The 19,753-nt window shown below is 41.0% G+C and overlaps 1 protein-coding gene across 1 annotated transcript in view; it reads left to right on the forward strand.

Moving 5' to 3' along the window:
• The window catches only part of sorcs3b (sortilin related VPS10 domain containing receptor 3b), a 43,569-nt gene that overhangs the window by 16,675 nt on the left and 7,141 nt on the right, over positions 1–19,753 (forward strand). The window contains exons 2-23 of the mRNA XM_035606715.2: positions 1,347–1,414; positions 5,115–5,214; positions 5,357–5,515; positions 5,676–5,749; positions 6,570–6,634; positions 7,280–7,398; positions 9,179–9,268; positions 9,541–9,720; positions 10,473–10,619; positions 11,542–11,644; positions 12,049–12,125; positions 12,250–12,341; positions 13,124–13,231; positions 13,505–13,622; positions 13,798–13,931; positions 14,501–14,614; positions 15,205–15,376; positions 17,261–17,447; positions 17,736–17,869; positions 18,223–18,346; positions 18,665–18,777; positions 19,118–19,252. Of these exons, the coding sequence (XP_035462608.2) occupies positions 1,347–1,414; positions 5,115–5,214; positions 5,357–5,515; positions 5,676–5,749; positions 6,570–6,634; positions 7,280–7,398; positions 9,179–9,268; positions 9,541–9,720; positions 10,473–10,619; positions 11,542–11,644; positions 12,049–12,125; positions 12,250–12,341; positions 13,124–13,231; positions 13,505–13,622; positions 13,798–13,931; positions 14,501–14,614; positions 15,205–15,376; positions 17,261–17,447; positions 17,736–17,869; positions 18,223–18,346; positions 18,665–18,777; positions 19,118–19,252 (2,613 nt within the window). The remainder of the gene's footprint in view (positions 1–1,346; positions 1,415–5,114; positions 5,215–5,356; positions 5,516–5,675; positions 5,750–6,569; positions 6,635–7,279; positions 7,399–9,178; positions 9,269–9,540; positions 9,721–10,472; positions 10,620–11,541; positions 11,645–12,048; positions 12,126–12,249; positions 12,342–13,123; positions 13,232–13,504; positions 13,623–13,797; positions 13,932–14,500; positions 14,615–15,204; positions 15,377–17,260; positions 17,448–17,735; positions 17,870–18,222; positions 18,347–18,664; positions 18,778–19,117; positions 19,253–19,753) is intronic.

Genomic DNA, 19,753 nt, shown 5'->3' on the forward strand with positions numbered 1-19,753 from the left:
GTCGCCTCCCTTTGGTTGGGAACGAACTGCCTCTAGTTTGACACTGATAAAATCAATTCCAGATCAAATTTTCTTCAGAGTATTTATAATGTCCCATGACACAGAGTCATTGTTTGTTAGTAAAAGAGAACCGAAGAGACAAACGATCAAAACTTTGGCAGAGTCTTTCTCTCGTATCTATTTTTCAGAACAGGCAATTAGGCCTTACATCACAGCCATTTAACTAAGTCTACACTCCAAATTGATTCAGACTCCGGTGTTGGACCTTGCAGACATGGCACATTTAGTTATGCAAATGCTTATCTCTCTGTGTGATTGGTTAATTAACCTGTAATGCAGATAGTCCCCAGTCATGCAAAGTGGCCGTTTGATGGCTAAATTGTGGGTCAATTGGGTTTTTAACATTTTCAAAGCAGACTTAGAGGCATGTCTTTGTTCTTCCAAGTCTTGTGTGGCTTTTCTCGGTTTAATGACTCGTTCCACGGGTCCCATAAGGTTAATGTGCTTAAACTCGCTGTAATTGAGCTTCTGACCTATCTTTCAGGCTTTTAAAAATGTGTCATATTATGCCCTGTTTCTGCTCCTTGATTGTTATTGTCTACCATTCCTGCTCCTTCCATGCCCTGCCCCAACTCTCTACCCCCCCCCCCCCTTTCCATGCAGAGTTATGAGCATCCCCATGGGAAGTCATTTATAATGCCATTGGAGTGACAATAATGCGTTTGCACACCATTTCACTCTGCCCTCTGTGCCTTGGCAGGCTTTTATGGCCAACATTTTTGTTTCCCCAGAAACACATTGTCCAACCATCCTCAGATAACATGCAAAAGCATTTAGCCCAACTGAAACTGGACGTCTTCCAATGAGTTAAATTACGCAACATCTTCCATCAACCTTTTAGGTCAACCTTTGTTGGTGCTTTTGCAGCTTAAAGACTTTGGAAAAGGTGAAGGGAAAGACATACGTTAGGAAAAAAAAATTTAAAAAGAAAAGGGGAATGAGAGAGGGTCTTGTGGTGCAGCCACTGACTGCATTTCTTTTTTTCATTGGTCACTGAACAATTATGTTCGGATTTTGCTGTCATGTAGGTATCATTCTACATGAGAAACAGACACATACTCTTGACAGCCCACAAGCAGACTGAAATCTACAGACAACACAAGGATCTCTTGTCATCATGATAACATACTGATATTTATTAGTAAAGGTAGGTGGCGGACATGTTGTATTCATTCCACGTCATTAGGCGTAGACAGGTAATGTATGCTGGTGAGGAACTCATGCAAAGGCTGTTTAGTGCAGACCTTGGCATGTGATTAAATATGTCTGTTGCTCTTATGTTGTAGGTGATCCTGATCTTGACTAAGCTGTACGACTTCAACCTGGGAGCTGTGACTGAGAGCTCACTCTGGAGGTGAGTTTGTTTTTAATGGTGTTTTTTCCTTTTCCGTCTAAACAGAAAGATTATGGCATCATTGCAAGAATTTTATAAAAATGCAAAAACACATCCCCAAGAACAATAAGTATAATATATTCATAGAGGTTGCTGTATACTGTTAGCATGATTTATTATGTTCTTCCTTGCTCGGATATGAACAATCAAGTCAGAACTGGAAGCCAATATGAATATGTTTTAATAAAGCAATCTGGAGCAGTTCAGAATGAGGCATCCTCTTTGCTTCCTGCAGTCCCATTAATGACAGCACTCAGACTGCAACAAGCTTTTAGAAAAGAACCAACCTATTTTCTGTCCACCATCAGATGTTCTGTACTGTACCTTTGTCTGGATCTGTGGTGCTTTTCCTTTGACCCAGAAACTTCCTGATGTAGTTTTTGAATGATTGCCATCCCTAACCTTTTGTTTCAGAAGAAATTGACATGCAATTGCTACTGTATAGCTGTAGCAATTCCATTCAGTAGGTATTGAGAGGTGAGTTAGAGTGCTCTGACAGGTCATAAATAAAAATGGAATTCATTAAGGATTATACCATCGAGCCCAATCCAGCCTCTGGTATCCCTCTTTTCTCGCCTCTCCCATAGCCTGAAGAGAGCTCATTTCATTCTTAAATATACGCGAAAAAGAGACCATAAGTCCGCCAAGCATAGACTTTCAAATTAATATCTGTCTCACCAGAGGCGCCACCAATATTTACACCTGACTTGACATGTTTTGAAATCCCATATTGTGTACAGGAGGTCTTCTATCATCAAGGTGTCTGCTTAACATTGGCACCATGAGTGAGTTAGAGCACACCGCAGGGGAAGCACAAGCGCTCGCATGGGTATTAGAAATGCAGAAATTTGAATGTTATGAAAAGAAACAACAGTCGCAGATTTTTGTGATAGCACATTAAATGATTTATGGCTACAGCTCCGGGCCACTGTGTGTGGCAACGCACAGATCAATGGGTGACTAGCAGGTGCTATCTAAACATGCATCGAGTCCCTTTGTGTTCTGAGATGGCTGCCTCTTCTGGTGCAGAAACTTCACATTGTAATATCATCATTTAAGAGGCCACAATCACAGACGGACACTCCAACTCAAAGGAGTACTTAGGCACAGATAAAAATGCGTTTCGGGGTAAGTCAATGTCAACAATGGAACAATTCAGATTAATGCATAGACGCATGACAGCAGGCTGTGGGTATCTATCCAATTATGCCGTGAAATTACATTTGGAGGCACTCAGGTAGAACTGAGAGTGTGGATTGGCTGTTTGCGGTGAGGAGAAATATGAAGACTAGGGTGACAAACACATCTACCCTTGTCATGGGATACATGAACTTGAAAGGAACACAGTTCGGCGAGGAGCGAGCCGTTCAACGTGCTCTAACAAACCGAGATGATCTTATCTAAATATGAATAATAAGGGAAGAATAACTGGATCACTTCTTTTTCCTCCTTTCATATCCTTTTTTATAACATAGTTCCCCTTGACCCTGTTTGTCACTTTAGTGTTGCTAATTTCTTGCTCATTTGCAACAGAAAAACACTTCCCAGCTCGAAAGAACATTGAATAAAAAGAGGATGAATCAAAATGTCTGAATCGGTTGGAAAGAGAGAGAATAAATTCTGGCCATTTCTGCATTCACTTAAGAAGAAGAAAAATGCATGAAAGGGGATTTCACCACTGCTCTTTACATTTCTTCCTCTCCGTCTTTAATGTACAAATATCTACTAACAATGTGTTCATCACTAACAGTGTTGATATGTTCAAGGACTGTGCCCATGCTGCATGTTTCAGCCCTTTAAACAGCAAATTGTGCTAATTTCAGTGCTGACCATTTTCCAAAGTATACCTGAAGTATATAAATGGATTTCTTACCTCGCAGGCAACTGCTGTTTTCCATTACACATCAGTGTAGCATGAAAGTCGACTTGCAAAGACTTGTCATGTGTGAGGTGAATGTGCAGTTTGCTTACCGAGTTTGTCGAAGCTGCGTTGATGCTGAATGGTGTTGTGGTTTTTGAGTTGAAAATGCCTAATGAATATGTCAACCTTTTTAATGGAGACTGTCACTTGCTTCATGCTCCTCCTGATGTTCATATTTTCTTGTCGGTTGTTAAAGAGCATTAGAGGAGTGGGGGATTCTTTAACGCTGTAGAAAGAAGTTTCTTGTGTTTTATACCCGTGTGTGTGTGTGTTAATTCAGTCACACAAAACAAGATACTTTTGTTCTAAAATGCAATACGCTAGGGGTAATCGGTTTTCCTTCCTCATAAAACATGTACAAGTAAATTTTTTTTTGAATATTTTGAAACCTGCATTGTTTATGTTACTGCTGACATCAGTTAGAATTCTGCTTCCTGTTTTGTCTGGCACATTGCTATATTTCTTCGGCTTCTGTCACCAGTTGTTGATCAGAGATATAAACTGGGGTAAAGTTTACCCCCCCCCCCCAACAGACACAGCCAATTTGCTTTAACGGCTGCTTCACCTTCACCGTTTAATATCATCCTTCCCCGCACCTTCCCGTATTTCACCTGTTCATTTCACTCTTCTCTGTATTTTACAGCTTGCATACACTGTACATTCACGTTACTGTCTTCTATATAGTCAGCAGTGATATGTGCTTCTCAATAAAGGCCTGCGTAAATATCTCTAGAGTGTGTTCACTATAGAGTCAGGATCCTCTCCATTCATAATATTTTAGTTCCACAATATTCTACATACGAGGTTTGTAAGAATTAAATGTATGTCGAAGTCACAATAGCAGCTGGAAAAATAATGTTTGCCAATGTTAAATTCAAATTGTGTCGGTTATGGATAATCTATAAAATGTATTATTATTGTTATTATTATTTACAAAAATGTTTAAAACTTCTAATTTCGTAAAATCTTGTGTGTTAAGGACGCTCCTAATGACACATTTTCCTGTCGGTTAAACATAAATTTAAATTTAGACAACTTCAATAGTGTGACTATTGCAAGCAGAGCACCAGCAGCACCTGCAAACAAACCTGTTTTCATTTTCAGAATACTCCGGTTTTACGAGATGTCGTCTGTCTCGTCCGTCTGTCCGTGTGTGTGTGTGTGTGTGTGTGTGTGTGTGTGTGTGTGTGTGTGTGTTTTTTTGGGGGGGGGGGGGTAGCAGCACATTGATTAAAAATCAATAATACGTTTAGCTGAGTAGTATTTCTGGGGCTGACTATGGTGGGCAGCCGTGTGTGTACATTGCTAATGATATGCATGAGGACATACAAATAAGCATGTGACTCAAGACCTCTCTATACGGACACATCAGGACTAAAGAGCACATACAGCAGTAAAAGCACACTTTGTCAGTATAGCACATTTCTTGCAGGACGGCCAAAAAAAAATGTTTACAGAAGCAAGCGACACAAACAAAAAATAACACATTAGCATTAAGCTAGTTTCTGCAAGTTGATTTCCTCCCTCGAAGCGGAAAGGCTGCCTGAACGGTAGAAAATCAATATGAGCACATATGGTATGCTTTGGAGATGCAGTCACGTAAAGAATAACTGATTTGCAGTTAATGGGCTATAACATCCCAAACCACGGGTACAGTGCTTTAAATTCAGTTTCATGCATGCCTCTGATGGATTCTTTCTTTTTTTTAATAAAAAATGGAACGTTTTTGTCTGTAACTAGATCCACGGATTATGGAAGCACCTACACCAAACTCAATGACAAAGTGGGTTCAAGGACAGTTCTGAGCTACCTGTACGTCTGCCCCACCAACAAACAGAAGGTCAGCCCTTTCCTGCTGCCTTATCCCTCTCTCTCCTATCTCACAAGCGTATTCCTGATCAAAATCAATTCAAATGTCTACGTCTCTTGCTCCCTCCCTCTTGTAAACGGTGAATCCTTTTGTGTGGCCCTCTGTACTTTAGATAATGATGCTCAGCGATCCAGAGGTAGAGAGCGCTGTTCTCATCAGTTCAGATGAGGGGGCAAGCTTTGAGAAGCATGCCATTAACTTCAACATCCTGAGCCTGCTCTTCCACCCGGCACAGGAGAACTGGATACTGGCTTACAGCCATGACACCAAGGTAGAAGCCACAATAAACCTTTAAGATAAGATGATATATTTTTTTTAATTTTTTCTTTTACTGCATGCGATTCTGCTGTGGATGGGATGATTGCTGCGGCGCTGCTCATTGACAGAGTCTTCCTCCTGAAACTTTAAAGTGTGACATTTTCCTCTTGCAGCTGTACAGTTCAATGGACTTTGGGAGGAAATGGCAGCTCGTTCACGACAACGTGATGCCAGGCCGATTCTACTGGTATGATGATGTAGATCCTATTTCTGATGATTGTAATTTGCGTAATGATAGTGTGCGTGACCCTGTGCTGTCAGGAGGATCCAGTGACCTCCTCTCAAAAAACAGATCTCGAGCACTAAAACTGAATATATCCGCGTCATGTAGAGCTGAAGGGATATCATGCTCCTAGTTTCCATATAGCACAACTATGACATGCTGTTTTTGTTGTCGCTGTCATTTAGTAATCTTGACTGCTCGGGCACGAGGCAGTGAATATTGATGTGAGGCTGTTTATCCCTCTTTGTCATGGTACGTGTCAAACCCAAGTGTGTGTTTTTAGCCGTGGAAGAAAGGACATCGGTTGGAGGACATCCTCGCCTGAATAGTGGGACATTTGATAAATAAGAAGTGCACAGCGGGTGTGGAGGCACTCTGAAACAATGCATTATTTGTGCTCATGAAAAACATTCCTTCATGCATATTACGTCAAATAGAAATTTTTCAAAATGGTGCTGCAGCCTCCTACATTTCAACAACAACACATATTTGCCATGGTAGACATCTATGGTAATAGCTGATGTTTTGTTACCCCCACCCCACTCCTTTGTTGTCTCCTTAGTTTATGCTTTGGTGAATTGAGGTTATTTGTTGCCTCAGAGCCCACGCTGACTAATTTACAGGAGATCAAAAAAAAATCTTGTTTTGGTTTCACAAAATACAGAGATGTCCGTCTTCTGAACCTAGCCTCCTCGGCTCTTCTTCTCATTCTCATTTTCTCCTTTTCCTCCCCACCACCTCTTTCTGCTCCTCTCCATCTTCTCCTCCTCCCGCTCTTTCAAAGGGCGGTAATGGGGCTGGACAAAGAATCAGATGTGGTCCACATCGAGACGCGCAGCGCAAAAGGCCGTGAGTGCAGCACCGCAGTCCGCCACTGCAGCAGGACCCCCAGGACCTCTTGCCTCTCGTTTAGAGCGAGGTCACAGGGAAGATGAGACTCGTTCGGCTGTTCAGATTGGTCCCTGCAGTCTAGTGAAGCAGAATTGGTGTCTCCCCGACAAAAACGGAGAGTTTTAGCTGGCTGATTGATGTTACGCCTCCTTAATCTATCCCCTGTGTCACATAGAGAAACCTCAACTCCCCTCCTCTGAACAGTATGGTATATTCTGTAACACCAATTATGGGGTTTTCCTGTATTGGAAGAGACTACTATTCCTCCTGTGAAAATATGTATCTGAATTGGCATGCAAACTCTTTTGGTGTCACACATTTACATTTTTTTTTTTTTTACACTAGTGTGACACGCTGCAAAAGCCTCTACTGTATTCGTCTTGTGTCTCAGATCATTTGGACTGCAGAGAGCAAACTGTCTTGTAGTCGTGATTTATTTTTCAATTTTTCATAGAGTTCAAAGTTGTAACATAACAGTGAACCTTACGTGTGTTTATCATAAACATACTGTTTAGCAGCTCCAGTGCTTAAAACATACTGTCTGAAAGCAAATGGTTCTAATTTACCTCTGATTGATTTCCATTTGTCTTTTTTCTTCACAAGGCGCTCAGTATGTGAAGTGCAGAGCCCAGCGATGCACAGACGGCAACAGACAGTACCTCTTTCCTGGAGATGTAGACACCAACTCGCTGGTTGTGCAGGATGAATATGTTTTCACACAGGTTTGTATTGTAAATTAAAGTAAACTAGTTGTCTTCATCTTTTCTGTCTCTGTGAACTTTGATTTTCTTCGGTGAAATGGGGGTGTTGTTTTTATTTTTATTTTGCCCTCTCGTACATCCAATTCATGCTTTTCTATCAGAACCCACATAATGGGTTTCCCCGACACAGCTGTTCCCCACCGGCCCGCAATGTGCGTTTTGATTATGCTTTGTCTCGTTCATGTCAAGGCGCACTCAGTGTTTGAGTTTCCGCACAGAAATACTCCGTGCCTGAAAAATGTGTTTGCTTACTGAGAGCACACAGCAAAGAAACAGTGAACAGACAGGTTGGTGTCCTTATTACCGTTCACTCTGACTTTGACTCCAATTAGACAGCGGCAGTCAGGGTCATTATCAGAAATTCAATTTTCAAATGCCCTCAACTGTCATTGATTTCCATCCACGGCTAAGTCATTTTCTCTTTCTTTGTCTGCCTTGATGGATTTGGAAATGGAAAGTTTCAGGAAAAAGAACGAAATTCAGGAACAGAAAAAAATCGAATTATAGTAGTTCTAAAGGCACTGTGTTGGTAGCAAATCATTCTGCGCTCCGACATTGTAAATAAACACCACCTAAATGTTTGCTGTTCGATTTTAATTTATTTATCCTCCGATTTTAATATTTTGATATGATATGATGTCGCAGCAGCAATACTTAAGGGATGACCCAGTTTCACTTAAATCCACAGACTTGATTGGAATGGCTGCGGAGTAAGAATGACAATGTATGAAAAAAACTATATATATATATATATATATATATATCACAGCATGATTCAGAAATGGGGATTCAATAAAATGTCCAAATTGCATTTAGCTGAGATGAGGCTGACTGTCGAGGCAGACATGAGGAGGATGCTGGCGAAAAAAAACAGGCCTCGCACGGAGAGTATATGTGCAGAGATGTGGTGGCACAGATGACTTTCTTGTGACTTTCATTGCTTGGGGCAGTTGGATTTAACTTGACAAAGAGTAATGAGGTTATCGATCGGGCTACAACGAAATAAGCAGTCTTCAACACCTCCAAAGTCTCTTGGGAGAGAAGGAACAGCCAAGTGCAACATCCTCAAAAATGTGGCCTGGGAAAATGCAGCTCATTGATTTTCGATAGATTATTCCATTAGAGCCCTAATGTAGTGTGTTGGGGGACAAACACCATCCTTCTACTTGATTAGAAAATAAGTAATCAAGTAGTGTTGCCCTGCCTGTAGTTGATGGGAAAGTGGTAGTGCATTAAGATGTCCGAGCCACACTGTAAGATAAAGGCAACACACCGTCATCGTCCCTAAGCTTCAGACTAATCAAGATAATGATAATTATTTAGAAGCTAGCTTCATATTGCGTGGAATTTTACTCTGCTTTCCATGCTGTTGAAAGCATTACAAGCATTTTTTTATCAAGTCAGTCGTGCGTTGTGAATGAATACACCTCCTTCAGGAAATGTTAAAGCTCCGTGTCCTCATTTCACAACGCGTCGTATTTAGGAGATTGGCAAATTCTTTTGCATCCTCTCTATATCTTGTAAATAACCCCCACCCTTTTTTTGTTTTGTTTTTCATTTTCCACATAGTCCTCTCTATGAAGCGAACATCCTAATCTTGGCATTAGTCAAAATGGAAATGTACAAAAAAATAATAATCCTCTGTAATAGAGGAAAACAAGGTGTTGGGTGAAGTGACGTACAAATATGTATTTGACATCTGTCTGAAGAATGACAAAGCTTCTTTGCCTTCATTGCAAAGGTAACCAAGTCAGGACGAGCCAGCTACTTTGTCTCCTACATGAGAGAATCCTTCAAGCGGATGAAATTACCTAAATATTGTCTACCAAAGGTAAGCTCCCAAAACACCAAATAACTGTCGAACAATAAAAAATTTCTATTAATAAAGAAAATGGTGTATTTGTGTATTTGCATTTTGTAGAATTCGTGTCACAACGTTGTTCTCTTGTGAAGAAATGTCACAATTCATTAAAAAAAATCCTAAACAGTACACGGTTGCTTTTTTTAAAGTCTCCTTTTTTGGGGGTTTACTGGCTGTCGCTTGTCATTCTCATCCCTTCCTTGTCTCCATCTGTCTCTCTTACTCTCCCCTGCACCCTCCAGGACATGCATATCATCAGTACAGATGAGAAGCAGGTTTTCGCTGCAGTCCAGGAGTGGAATCAGAACAACACCTACAGCCTGTATATCTCGGACTCCCCGGGGGTCTACTTTACACTTTCATTAGAGAATCTGAGAACCAGTAGAGGACCCGCCGGTAACCTGCTGGTCGACTTTTATAAGGTGTGTTGTTAGTCTTTTTTGACGCTGCCTCCAACCAATGTCTGCATACCCTTGAGTCTATGAAGTGGTTACATATCACATTAACCGGCTACAGATAATGAACTTTTTGAAGGTAGTACTGTATTTGTATGTCCCAGGGTCCATCAATGAAGCGATTATCAAAATAGTTGCAGTTGGATATTATGTTCCTCAAATTATTATTTCATCTCTAAATTAAATTACTGATGAGGCATCCGGGGAAAAAAAGGCACAGAGACAATAACTGGATTTTTAAACATACAGCTACAGTAATTAACTAGAACACGTACCTCCGTCGAGGCCAAACAATCCTGCACATGTCCGTCTAGCACTGACAATTGAAGAATTGAAGGAAAAAGAAAATAATCTGATCATCTGCACCAAATTGTACAAACGAATAGATCTCAGCAACATAAATATGAAATTGAGTAAAAAGAAGAAAAAAAAGCCCAATCTTTAATTTTAATATGAGTGATTAAAAAAAACAGAAAAACAACAACGGTATCTGCTTCATGGATCTGGAGGCAGACAGGAAGTGTACTCACCCAGGAGGTGATGGGTTCCAATTGGTTCAGGGTTTTTTGTTTTTTTTCCTGCTTCTCTGCTGACAAAATATCCAAACAAACAAACAAACGGCAATAAAAACATAACCTCCTTGGCAGAGGAAAGAAGACAAACAAAATAAAACTTGCAATTTGTGAAATTATTGTTTTAATTCCCGTTTCCTTTCATAGGTTGAGGGGATAAACGGCATGTATTTCGCCAACAAACTGGTGGATGATCTCATCAAGACTTTTATCACTTACAACAAGGGACAAACGTGGACCCTGCTGCCAGCTCCTGCTAGTGACGTGGCTGGAAATAACCTCCACTGCATTCTGGTGAGCTCGAGCCTCCGGGGCAGCAGCTCCTTAATCATGCGGAATGAAACCCGTGACATATGTCATCCGTCAAATGTTTCATGTGCCTCAGCTGCGCTTTGGATTCTCTTTTTGATTCGGGTGCGCATTTGCACAAGGCCAGGTGCCAGCTTTAGCATTAGTTTGCCCATATAACCTCCTAACTGGCAGAGGAGATGCTTGGCTGGAATATTCTTATGATCGGTGTGAGGGCGCAGAGTGTCATCATGTTTAGGTTCAGGGGCGCAGACTTTTCCATTAACCTCTGTGATTCAATTTACTACCTGTAGTCACGCTGGACTAATGAATGTGAGGTTACTCGTAATTGCATTGTGCAGCCGTGTTGTTATTTCAGCAGGTTTGATTTTCACCTAATCCGGTCAGTGTCCTCAATGTCCTTTAGAGACTCGCACTTTGAAATCATCTATATTGTTCAGCTAATAGCGGGTTACAATCTTCAGCTGTGTCATACGGTCGACCATTATGCTCTCGTATGCTTTCTGTCACACCCCCAGTCGCAGCTGTTTGAAAAGCCTTATTGATGTTTTTCAGTGCGCTTTGGTCTGAGAGATGAGCGAAATGATTTGAATCAATTTTGCCAGTTTTATCAGTGCATCTTGGGGAATTTTAATTACATGCCTCGTTTAGCTTAGTATGAAACAATTCAGATGCCCTCTGCGTCCTCTCAGCCTTTTTCTTTCTTTCTTTTTTTTTGGGTTGGGGCAGAGCAAATGAGCGGAGCCAAGTGTCTTTGTTTTATAAATGGTATAAAATTGTGAGCACTTTTCTCTCAATGGGAAGAACAGTTTGAATGCAAAGCCAATTATGATGTATCCCGTTAAGATCTGTCTGATACGTCTTTCCTCAACCTGTGCTGTGTTGGAATCCTTTTTTTTGTTGGCAGCCATTTTGTTCGCTGCATCTTCATCTGGAGTTGCTGGAGAATCCCTACACGTCAGGACCCATCACCAGCAAAAAGTCTGTACCTGGAATTATTGTGGCTACAGGTATGGTATCCTAAAGGTCATGCATTTAATATACATAAATAGATGAAACTGATCACATTAGACCATACAGAAATGGTGGAACCGATATTTCATCTCAGAAAGCTATTCCTAGCCGCTCAGGTAAATGCTCTGTGGCCGTGTGACAACAAAACCACAGCACACTAATCGCATGCTGTCTGTCATTAGAATGTCACGATGAGACTTGTGTTAAAACTCCAAAACCTCATATTTCGGGTGAGATGATTGGGTTGCAGGAAGCCACAAACGTGTCTTCCAGTGAAGAATGAGGACATACACAGATTCAAAAAATAACTTCTATCAGGTGATTGCGCGTGTAGATTTGTTATGGCGCCTTTGCTATGTAAATACAAACGGACCGAAATTATTCATGTTCTTGCACCCAGGGAATATCGGAACAGAGCTGTCCTCCACCAACCTTGGGATGTTTATAACGTCTGATGCAGGGAATAGCTGGAGACAGGTGAGAGCCATCTGGGTCTGCATCCTCGCACGTGTTCGCCCAAAATCGGCTGATGTATTCATATTGAAAGTGTGTTGTCATAAGTGGAGCAAATGTGTTTTTCTTTCACTGTGCATCGCCGCAGATTTTCGATGAGGAGCACAACATTTGGTTCCTCGACAATGGAGGGGCTCTGCTGGCCGTCTTACATGCAGTGACGCCAATTCGTCACTTGTGGTAGGTGTAGCAGCTCTCCGGCATTAACCGACGTCATAATTACTTTGAGTGGGATCTAGATACTGGAGCATCTCAATTTTGCGATGGGGGGCGGTGTTGATGATGCAGCAGCGTATGATTACACTTAATGTTCTGAATTGCTGATGGGCCACGTTTGCATGATTACTATATCGCCTCTGCAGCTTCAAAACAGAGTCAGAATCATTTCCAACAGAAGAGAGTCTGTTATAGCTTTGTTCTCTCTGTTCGATATGGGGGTTTGAGTGCTTTTATGTAAATGCAAAGTAGAGAAGGGTGGAAATATGAGACTGAGGATGCCCTTATAACTCCCTCATATTGTGGGAGCTCTGTAACACTAGCTACTTTCATGTCCCAGCTCACCACACCTCGGTCAAAAGTGATTATGCTCTGAGAAAGGTGATTGATTTGAAACCTCTGAAATCGGTGTCTAATGTTTTTTTTTTTTGTTTTGTTTGTCACTTTCAAAAATTTACCTGGGCAAAGGAACATTTGTTCTAGTGCTCAGCTTGTTGTCGAGATTATTTTTCACACTGAAGAGAATCCAAGGTGTTTTCCTTTTTCAACCGTAGCTAAAGCTAAGTGACCTGAAATCTTTTATCATGTTCCTTTTTACCTTGTTTTTCCCCCTGCTCTACTTGTGCACTTGTGATGTTTGATGTTGTATTTGTAGGGAAAACTATATATTTATCCACTACTGACAAAAAAAAAATGGATAGACAGAAGCGTTAACAGCTGTTGTTTTTTTGTTTTTTTTAATGCAGGATCAGTCTCGACGAAGGAAAGAAGTGGGACCGTCACAGCTTCTCTCTGGCACCTCTCTATGTGGATGGGGTTTTAATGGAGCCAGAATCTGACAATCACATTATCACGTAAGCAAAGACACGCAAGTACAGTCCAGGAGGAATGAAACAAATATCAGGCTTTAAGAATCGATTCCTCTGGTGATGTAAACAAAGAAAGGTCCGGGTGATTCTCTACAATGACTTTTCACCAAAGGGAATTTTATCTTGTCCCTCCATATAAATTGCAGACTTCAGATCTGGAGTTGCTCATGTCGCACCGTCATCATCTGAAACCTGTATATCTGTGTTTCAGGATAGTCTTATCTGAAAATGTTGCATTTTGGTTAAATTGTCTTCCAGTTTCTTTGGACACTTCAGCCATCGGTCAGAGTGGCAACTGATCAAGATCGACTACATGGGCCTCTTTAGCAGGAGATGCATGGATGGAGATTATCAGACATGGCACCTGCACAACAAGGTAACAGCGATATTAAACATCATTGATTTATTGTCAACTTCAAGGGATGCATGTTTGTGTGATGCATGTCTCACTTCATGATGAATAATTTCTGTTTTCTCGTCTCTGTCTCTTTTTTTCTAGAGTTTCTTTAAGTCATGTGGAAAGATAGATAATCTTTTTCTTTGCTCGATAGGGAAAGCTGTGTGTGATGGGCGAGAAGCAGATCTTCATGAAGCGCAGGCCAGGCAACCGTTGCATGCTGGCCCAGGACTATTCCAGGATCTATTCCTCCGAGCCATGCCTCTGCACAGCCTTTGATTTTGAATGGTAATGACTTCATCTCTCAGCTTTCCCAACTGGGACCACACTGTAACTCATACTTTTATCCTCAGTGATCCGTAATTTTTTTCATTACATGTTTACAAAACAGCCCAATCTCCTTTGAGCATCTAATTCAATTGTGCTTCATTAACGACCGCTTGTAGACATTTGTTATCAATAACAGAAGTATCACTTTGCTGAATTTCATATGCATTAATATCCATCTTACATTGCATATTTACTGGACAACCAATATGACTGAATTCATCAAATCTAATTACAATTTGGAAATTGTATATGGAAGTAAGGAATACAATTTGCATAATGTCAAGTGACTTATTAGAATCAAATTAATAATGAATTGCTAAATAAATTTTAGATTTTAAATCTTTTATCCATCTGTATAAAATTCTGTTTGATCCTGCTTGTCTGACAATCATGTCTCTAGTTATGGTGTTAAAATATGCCATGAATCTCCAACTGCGACGCATTTGCCCCACTACAAAAGCTTGTAGAAGATAGATCATTTGGGTAGCTGTGTTTATCATTTTATGAAGTGTCATATTTTTTGGCAGTGATTATGGGTGGGAGCGCCAGGCGGACGGGAAGTGCTCCCCTGCTTTTTGGTTTAATCCAAATGGTGCAGCTAAAAGCTGCAGCACCAGCCAAAGCTTCCTTAACAGCACAGGGTAAGTGGCCCCCGATGTTCAGCCCATCACGAAACAATATTATTCCATCCCGGCTTGTTTGTCATGTTGTCGAGAGCGCAAACAGAAAATGATGGTTTGCTTCCTCAGTGGTTCAGAAAAAGTAGAGCTGAAAGAGTGACCCCACACTCTGTCCCGATTCTATTACTCACAGAAACACTAAGCAGGTGTTGAGTGTTCACCATTGAACAAACACAAAACAAAGAATACTCAAAGAAGCAAGTATGCATATTAAATGTGCTGCTTGATGGACACTATTGTTCCACAAATAATTGCAGAGATGAAATTGTGGAGTCACTCAGATATGGAATAAATTAAGAATAAATACGAGACAGTGGTGAAACAGTTCTAGGAACATAAAAAAACTAAGATAAGTATTAAATGTTTGAAACATTGTGCCGTCTCTTTGTGAAGTTTTATCAACAGCAGCATTCCTAACTTGCACTTGCATTGATGTATTTCATTATACATTATTACAATGTAGTGTATACTTTACTGTATGTTATTAGTTTATCACATGGAACAGGGACTTTTACATGTATCTTTTTTAAACGTGCTGTAATTTGTCAAAGGTATCGGAAGGTTTTGTCCAATAACTGTAAGGAGGGAGGGAAGAACGTGTACTCACCCAGGAGGCAGGCATGTCGTCCCAGTCCACCCCGAGGCCTCCGTCTCTACATCAATCAAGGAGAGCTCAGTGCCAATGTTGGAAGCAACGTTACTTTCATGGTCTACCTCGATGATGTGAGTCGTGTCACTTAAAAGATATTGTAGTGTGAGAGGAAGCAGTGGCTGTAGTATTAGTAATTGTTTAAAAGGGCTGCGGAGCAAACAGCAATGTGTATGTGTCAGCCTGCTAACAATAGACTGTAAATAATAATGGACGGCGCATCTGTGTAAACATGAAGCCAAAATAGTCCGGATACAGGCTCTGCCATCTTGTGCTTTTTAAGTCTGCGCAGTAGTGATCATATTGTGGAGCCGTGGTAAATATGTATGTCACACCAATACATGTGCCCGACCAATCGAGAGTCAGTGTCAACTGTCAATCATGATGTTTCATCCCATTTTTATAGCATCAAATAAATAATTAAATCCAAACATACTGGAAACATGAACACTTGAAGCTATATCAGTGGAATAAGAACTACCTAAAATGATAGAAACTATATTTGAAAAAAATCATCTTCATCAATTCATCGTACACCTTGACTTTTTAGTTTGGCCCATGTCCCATCTGCTAACATGGAGGAGGCGGGCTTTATTATCTGTACTTCCGCCAGCCACAGGGGGGCGATCCTGATGATTTGACTTCACTTTTGTGAGCTGGCATTTCGTTCATCATTATATACAGTCTATGCCGCTTACATGCTCAAAATGACAATGTTAACATGCTGATGTTAAACAGATTTAATGTTAACCATGTTCTCCTCCTTGGTTTCGCATGGCAGTGTTCTAATTTGTTAATTTTCATTAGACACATGAAGACGTATTTGTTCAGCACATTTTCACCTGTTTGTAGCGCTAGATGTAAATTCAGGGTTCTTACATTCCATCCAAACCAGAAAAGGTCATGGTGGCATTTCCCATATTGCACTGAAACTTTTTTAAACAATTAGTGGTATAATATCTGGTGATATTAGTATTCTTCCTCTGGAGACCTTAAATATTGGGACCAGATTCTTGGCAATGTTGAGATACTACCAAAAAAGCCAACGTCATGGTGGCACTAGAGGAGAAGTCAGGATGAACAAAGTTATTAGTATGAACTATGACTGTCTGTAAATAATGTCATGGCAATGCATGCAATGATTAATGATATAGATATTTCAGTTTAGACCAAATTGGTGGAGCTTCAGATGTTGCGTCCCTTGAGCCACATCACTACAGTTTTTTTTGAGATATCACTGAGATCTCTGCCTCCAGTCTCCCGCTCAATACTATGGGGATAAATGGAATTCATGAATTTTGCTTGTGGTGAATTTAAAAAAAAATCAAACAATGTCCTCGTTAACTCTGGATTATACTCAGATCTCACTGTGAACGTTTTTTTATTGGAACTACGTCCTACTGAAAAAATTGACAAAATGTGTTCTGTGGGACACTGATACTGAATCTTGGAAAACAAGTTGTTTTGGATTCTTTGAAACAAAAATGTTTCGTGTCGCTGTCACCTTCCAACAAATGAAGCCCCCTTTAACCAGATATCTTAAAGCATGAGGACATAAAACCAAAACTATCTGCATCGCTCAATGCCCCTGGGGGTTAGTACAGAAACACTTTTTTTGCCATTTTGGTGAAAAACACTTAAATGATTGGAATACATTTGTTTGTTTTATCTTTTGGCAAGATGGTACTAGAATAAAAATCAAATATTTGTCATACTTGAGGGTGCCTTCAATGACCTATCTTGCCCCCTGGAGCTCTTACTTCATGTCTGGGTTGAATTTGTGTCTGCTTCCATTCAAAATCACCTACAGTGCTTAGTGTTTTTGACACGGCTTATACAACATCTCAGCCCAAGCACTTTAGTAGTGGACTGTCCTTACTTCACTTGTATGCGATACATTTTAAGTATCCTGACCTAAGCCGTGGTGACAGATGCCATGTCTCACCGTCTGTCCACAGGGAGACTCGCAGGGGACCAGCATCCAGCTCGACTTCGGTGACGGCATCAGGATAATATACTCTAACCTGAGCAGGACTGATGATGGCATCAAGCACATTTACAGAACGACCGGGATCTACCGCGTGATGGCTGCAGCTGAGAACAGCCACGGATCTGACAGCAGCACACTGTTTTTACACATCACCAGTATGTGAATAAGGAACGCCATTACTCATTCCCGCGGCAGTGCATGTAGCATGAACGTCTTCTCTTTCACGGATAGTCACGTTTCCCACTCTGCTGGATTTCATTGCAGTCACGGTTGCATTACTGTTGTGCATTTTTAGCCTCTCAGAAAGCAATAGCACACACCTGGAGCTAAATATGCATCCACTGTGACCACAATGATATTTAGTTTACTGAATATGTGTGTTTTTTGTGTGTTTGTTCTAATGCACACGTGTTTATGGACGGTTGTGTGCGTTGCTGCCTCAGGTCCAGTGGAGCGAGTATATCTCTCCGCTCCTATTGTTGCCATCAGGGGGAAGGAGGCTAATCTGACTGCAGTGGTTTGGCCGAGTCACACCCAAACCCTGACCTTCTTCTGGTGGTTTGACAATAGCTCCGAGGTGAGAAGCTTCTCCTCCTACTACTTTTGTTCCACACACGCTTCCCCCCCCCCCTCCCCCTGTTTCTTGCAGTATTTTCCATTCTCCTGCTCCTCTGTTAATGTCCTTGTGTTGTTGTTAATCTATGGGGCTTTAAAACAAATCATATGAAATGTAACTGCACGAAACAGCCCTGTGTATTTCCGGAAGAGCTAAGATGGCTGGTCATATTTATTTATCACGTCGATTGTGCTCACTGCAGCCCCCCTCATTATACAGTATGTCAAGGGCAGCATGTGCATAAATTTCTATATTTGGCTGAGAGGAAAAAGGGCTTTTCTGTGCAATTCTCTGTTTTCCCTTTTGAAATGCAGCCCATTATAACATTGGAGGGAAGCATCTCGCACACGTTTCAGAAAGAGGGAAAAAACAAGGTCACTGTCCAGGTTGCTTCTGGGAGCACCGTAATGCAGGATTCCAAAGCTATAACAGTTAAAGGTGAGTGGCAGAGACAGTCTACAATTCACTTAAATTGGAGCGATACACGTTGCATTAATATGCAATACGCTGTCTCGAGTAAAGTATGATGCCTCCCGGTCCACGCCACGAGCGGCGTCACGTTGATGTCAAAGTGGATCTAATGAATAAAATGTCATGGTAAACGAACACAAAATCTTGAGGAGCAATTAACTTCAAGGCGTATGTTGGCCAAATGAGGAAAGACAAAACTGCACATCAGATTAATGAAAAACCAAACCAGAAGCAGCATTCATATTCTTACAGACGCCGCCGCACCACTTTTTTTTCTTCTCCCAGAGTTCTTCAGGTCGCTGCTGTTGTCGTTCTCGCCGGCGCTTGACGAGCACAATCCTGACATCTCTGAGTGGAGGGAGGACATAGGCCGTGTGGTGCGGACAGCTCTGTCACAGGTACATCTAGTCCCCATTGCTCTGAGATCTTTGCAGTGGCTTTCAGGGTCATTACTATTTCATGCCTGTTTGCAGTATTGATACTGCAGTCATGGTGTCGTGTCCATGTGAGAAGTTTGTTCTTTTTATAGTTTACCTATGACTGACCAGACACTGTCGTCTTGTGTAAAATTTAATTGGAGATCATGTCGAAAATGTAAGTCGTGGGACAGCGCCAGGTTTGACTTAATGACTCCAAAGTTTGGAGGTAAAAGTGCAAACTTATAAAAAAAAAAAAAAAAAACTGTAATTCCTGTAACTTTAAGTTGTACATGCCTGCTGTATTGTCCTGTGGCTGCAGGTGTCTGGGGTCCCTGAAGATCAGCTGCTGGTGTCTCTGTACCCAGGCCTCCCCACCACAGCAGAGCTCTTTATCCTGCCTGATGAACATACATCCAGTGAGCACAACGGAAAGAGCGAGGAGCCTCTAGAGATGGTAAGAACCATGGAATCTTGGAACAATTGAGTCGGTTATCATGTGAACGTTGGTTAAGAAGCTGTCTCCGTTCCACTGATATGATGACACATTCAATAATAAGAGATGATCAGGTGTTAAAAATTAGATGAGGGCTGTTATCAAAACATGTCTCAGTAATTGAAAAGATGAACTGGTTTTGGTTCTGTTTTAGTTTTTTGTATGTGTTTTTCATAACTATTTTAAGAAGCCAACAAACATTTTTACATTCCTTTATTCTTTTTTTTTGTTACTGAGAGATGAGTTAGATATAAAGCTCACAAAAGACATAAAGAAGTCGACACATTTTATATGAATTGTTTATTCTTCCCACAGTGCGAATGTAAAAATGACAAGTTGATATGCTGTAATGTGCTAATTGAACAATTTTTGGGGTGATGATTTTTGATCTATGGAAAGAGCCAGGCCGTTTCTCCCTGCTCCCAGTCATTATGCTAAGTAAGCTCCCAGCACAAGTTCTGT

Source organism: Scophthalmus maximus, chromosome 10 (genome assembly GCF_022379125.1).
Source record: "Scophthalmus maximus strain ysfricsl-2021 chromosome 10, ASM2237912v1, whole genome shotgun sequence".
NCBI lineage: Eukaryota > Metazoa > Chordata > Actinopteri > Pleuronectiformes > Scophthalmidae > Scophthalmus > Scophthalmus maximus.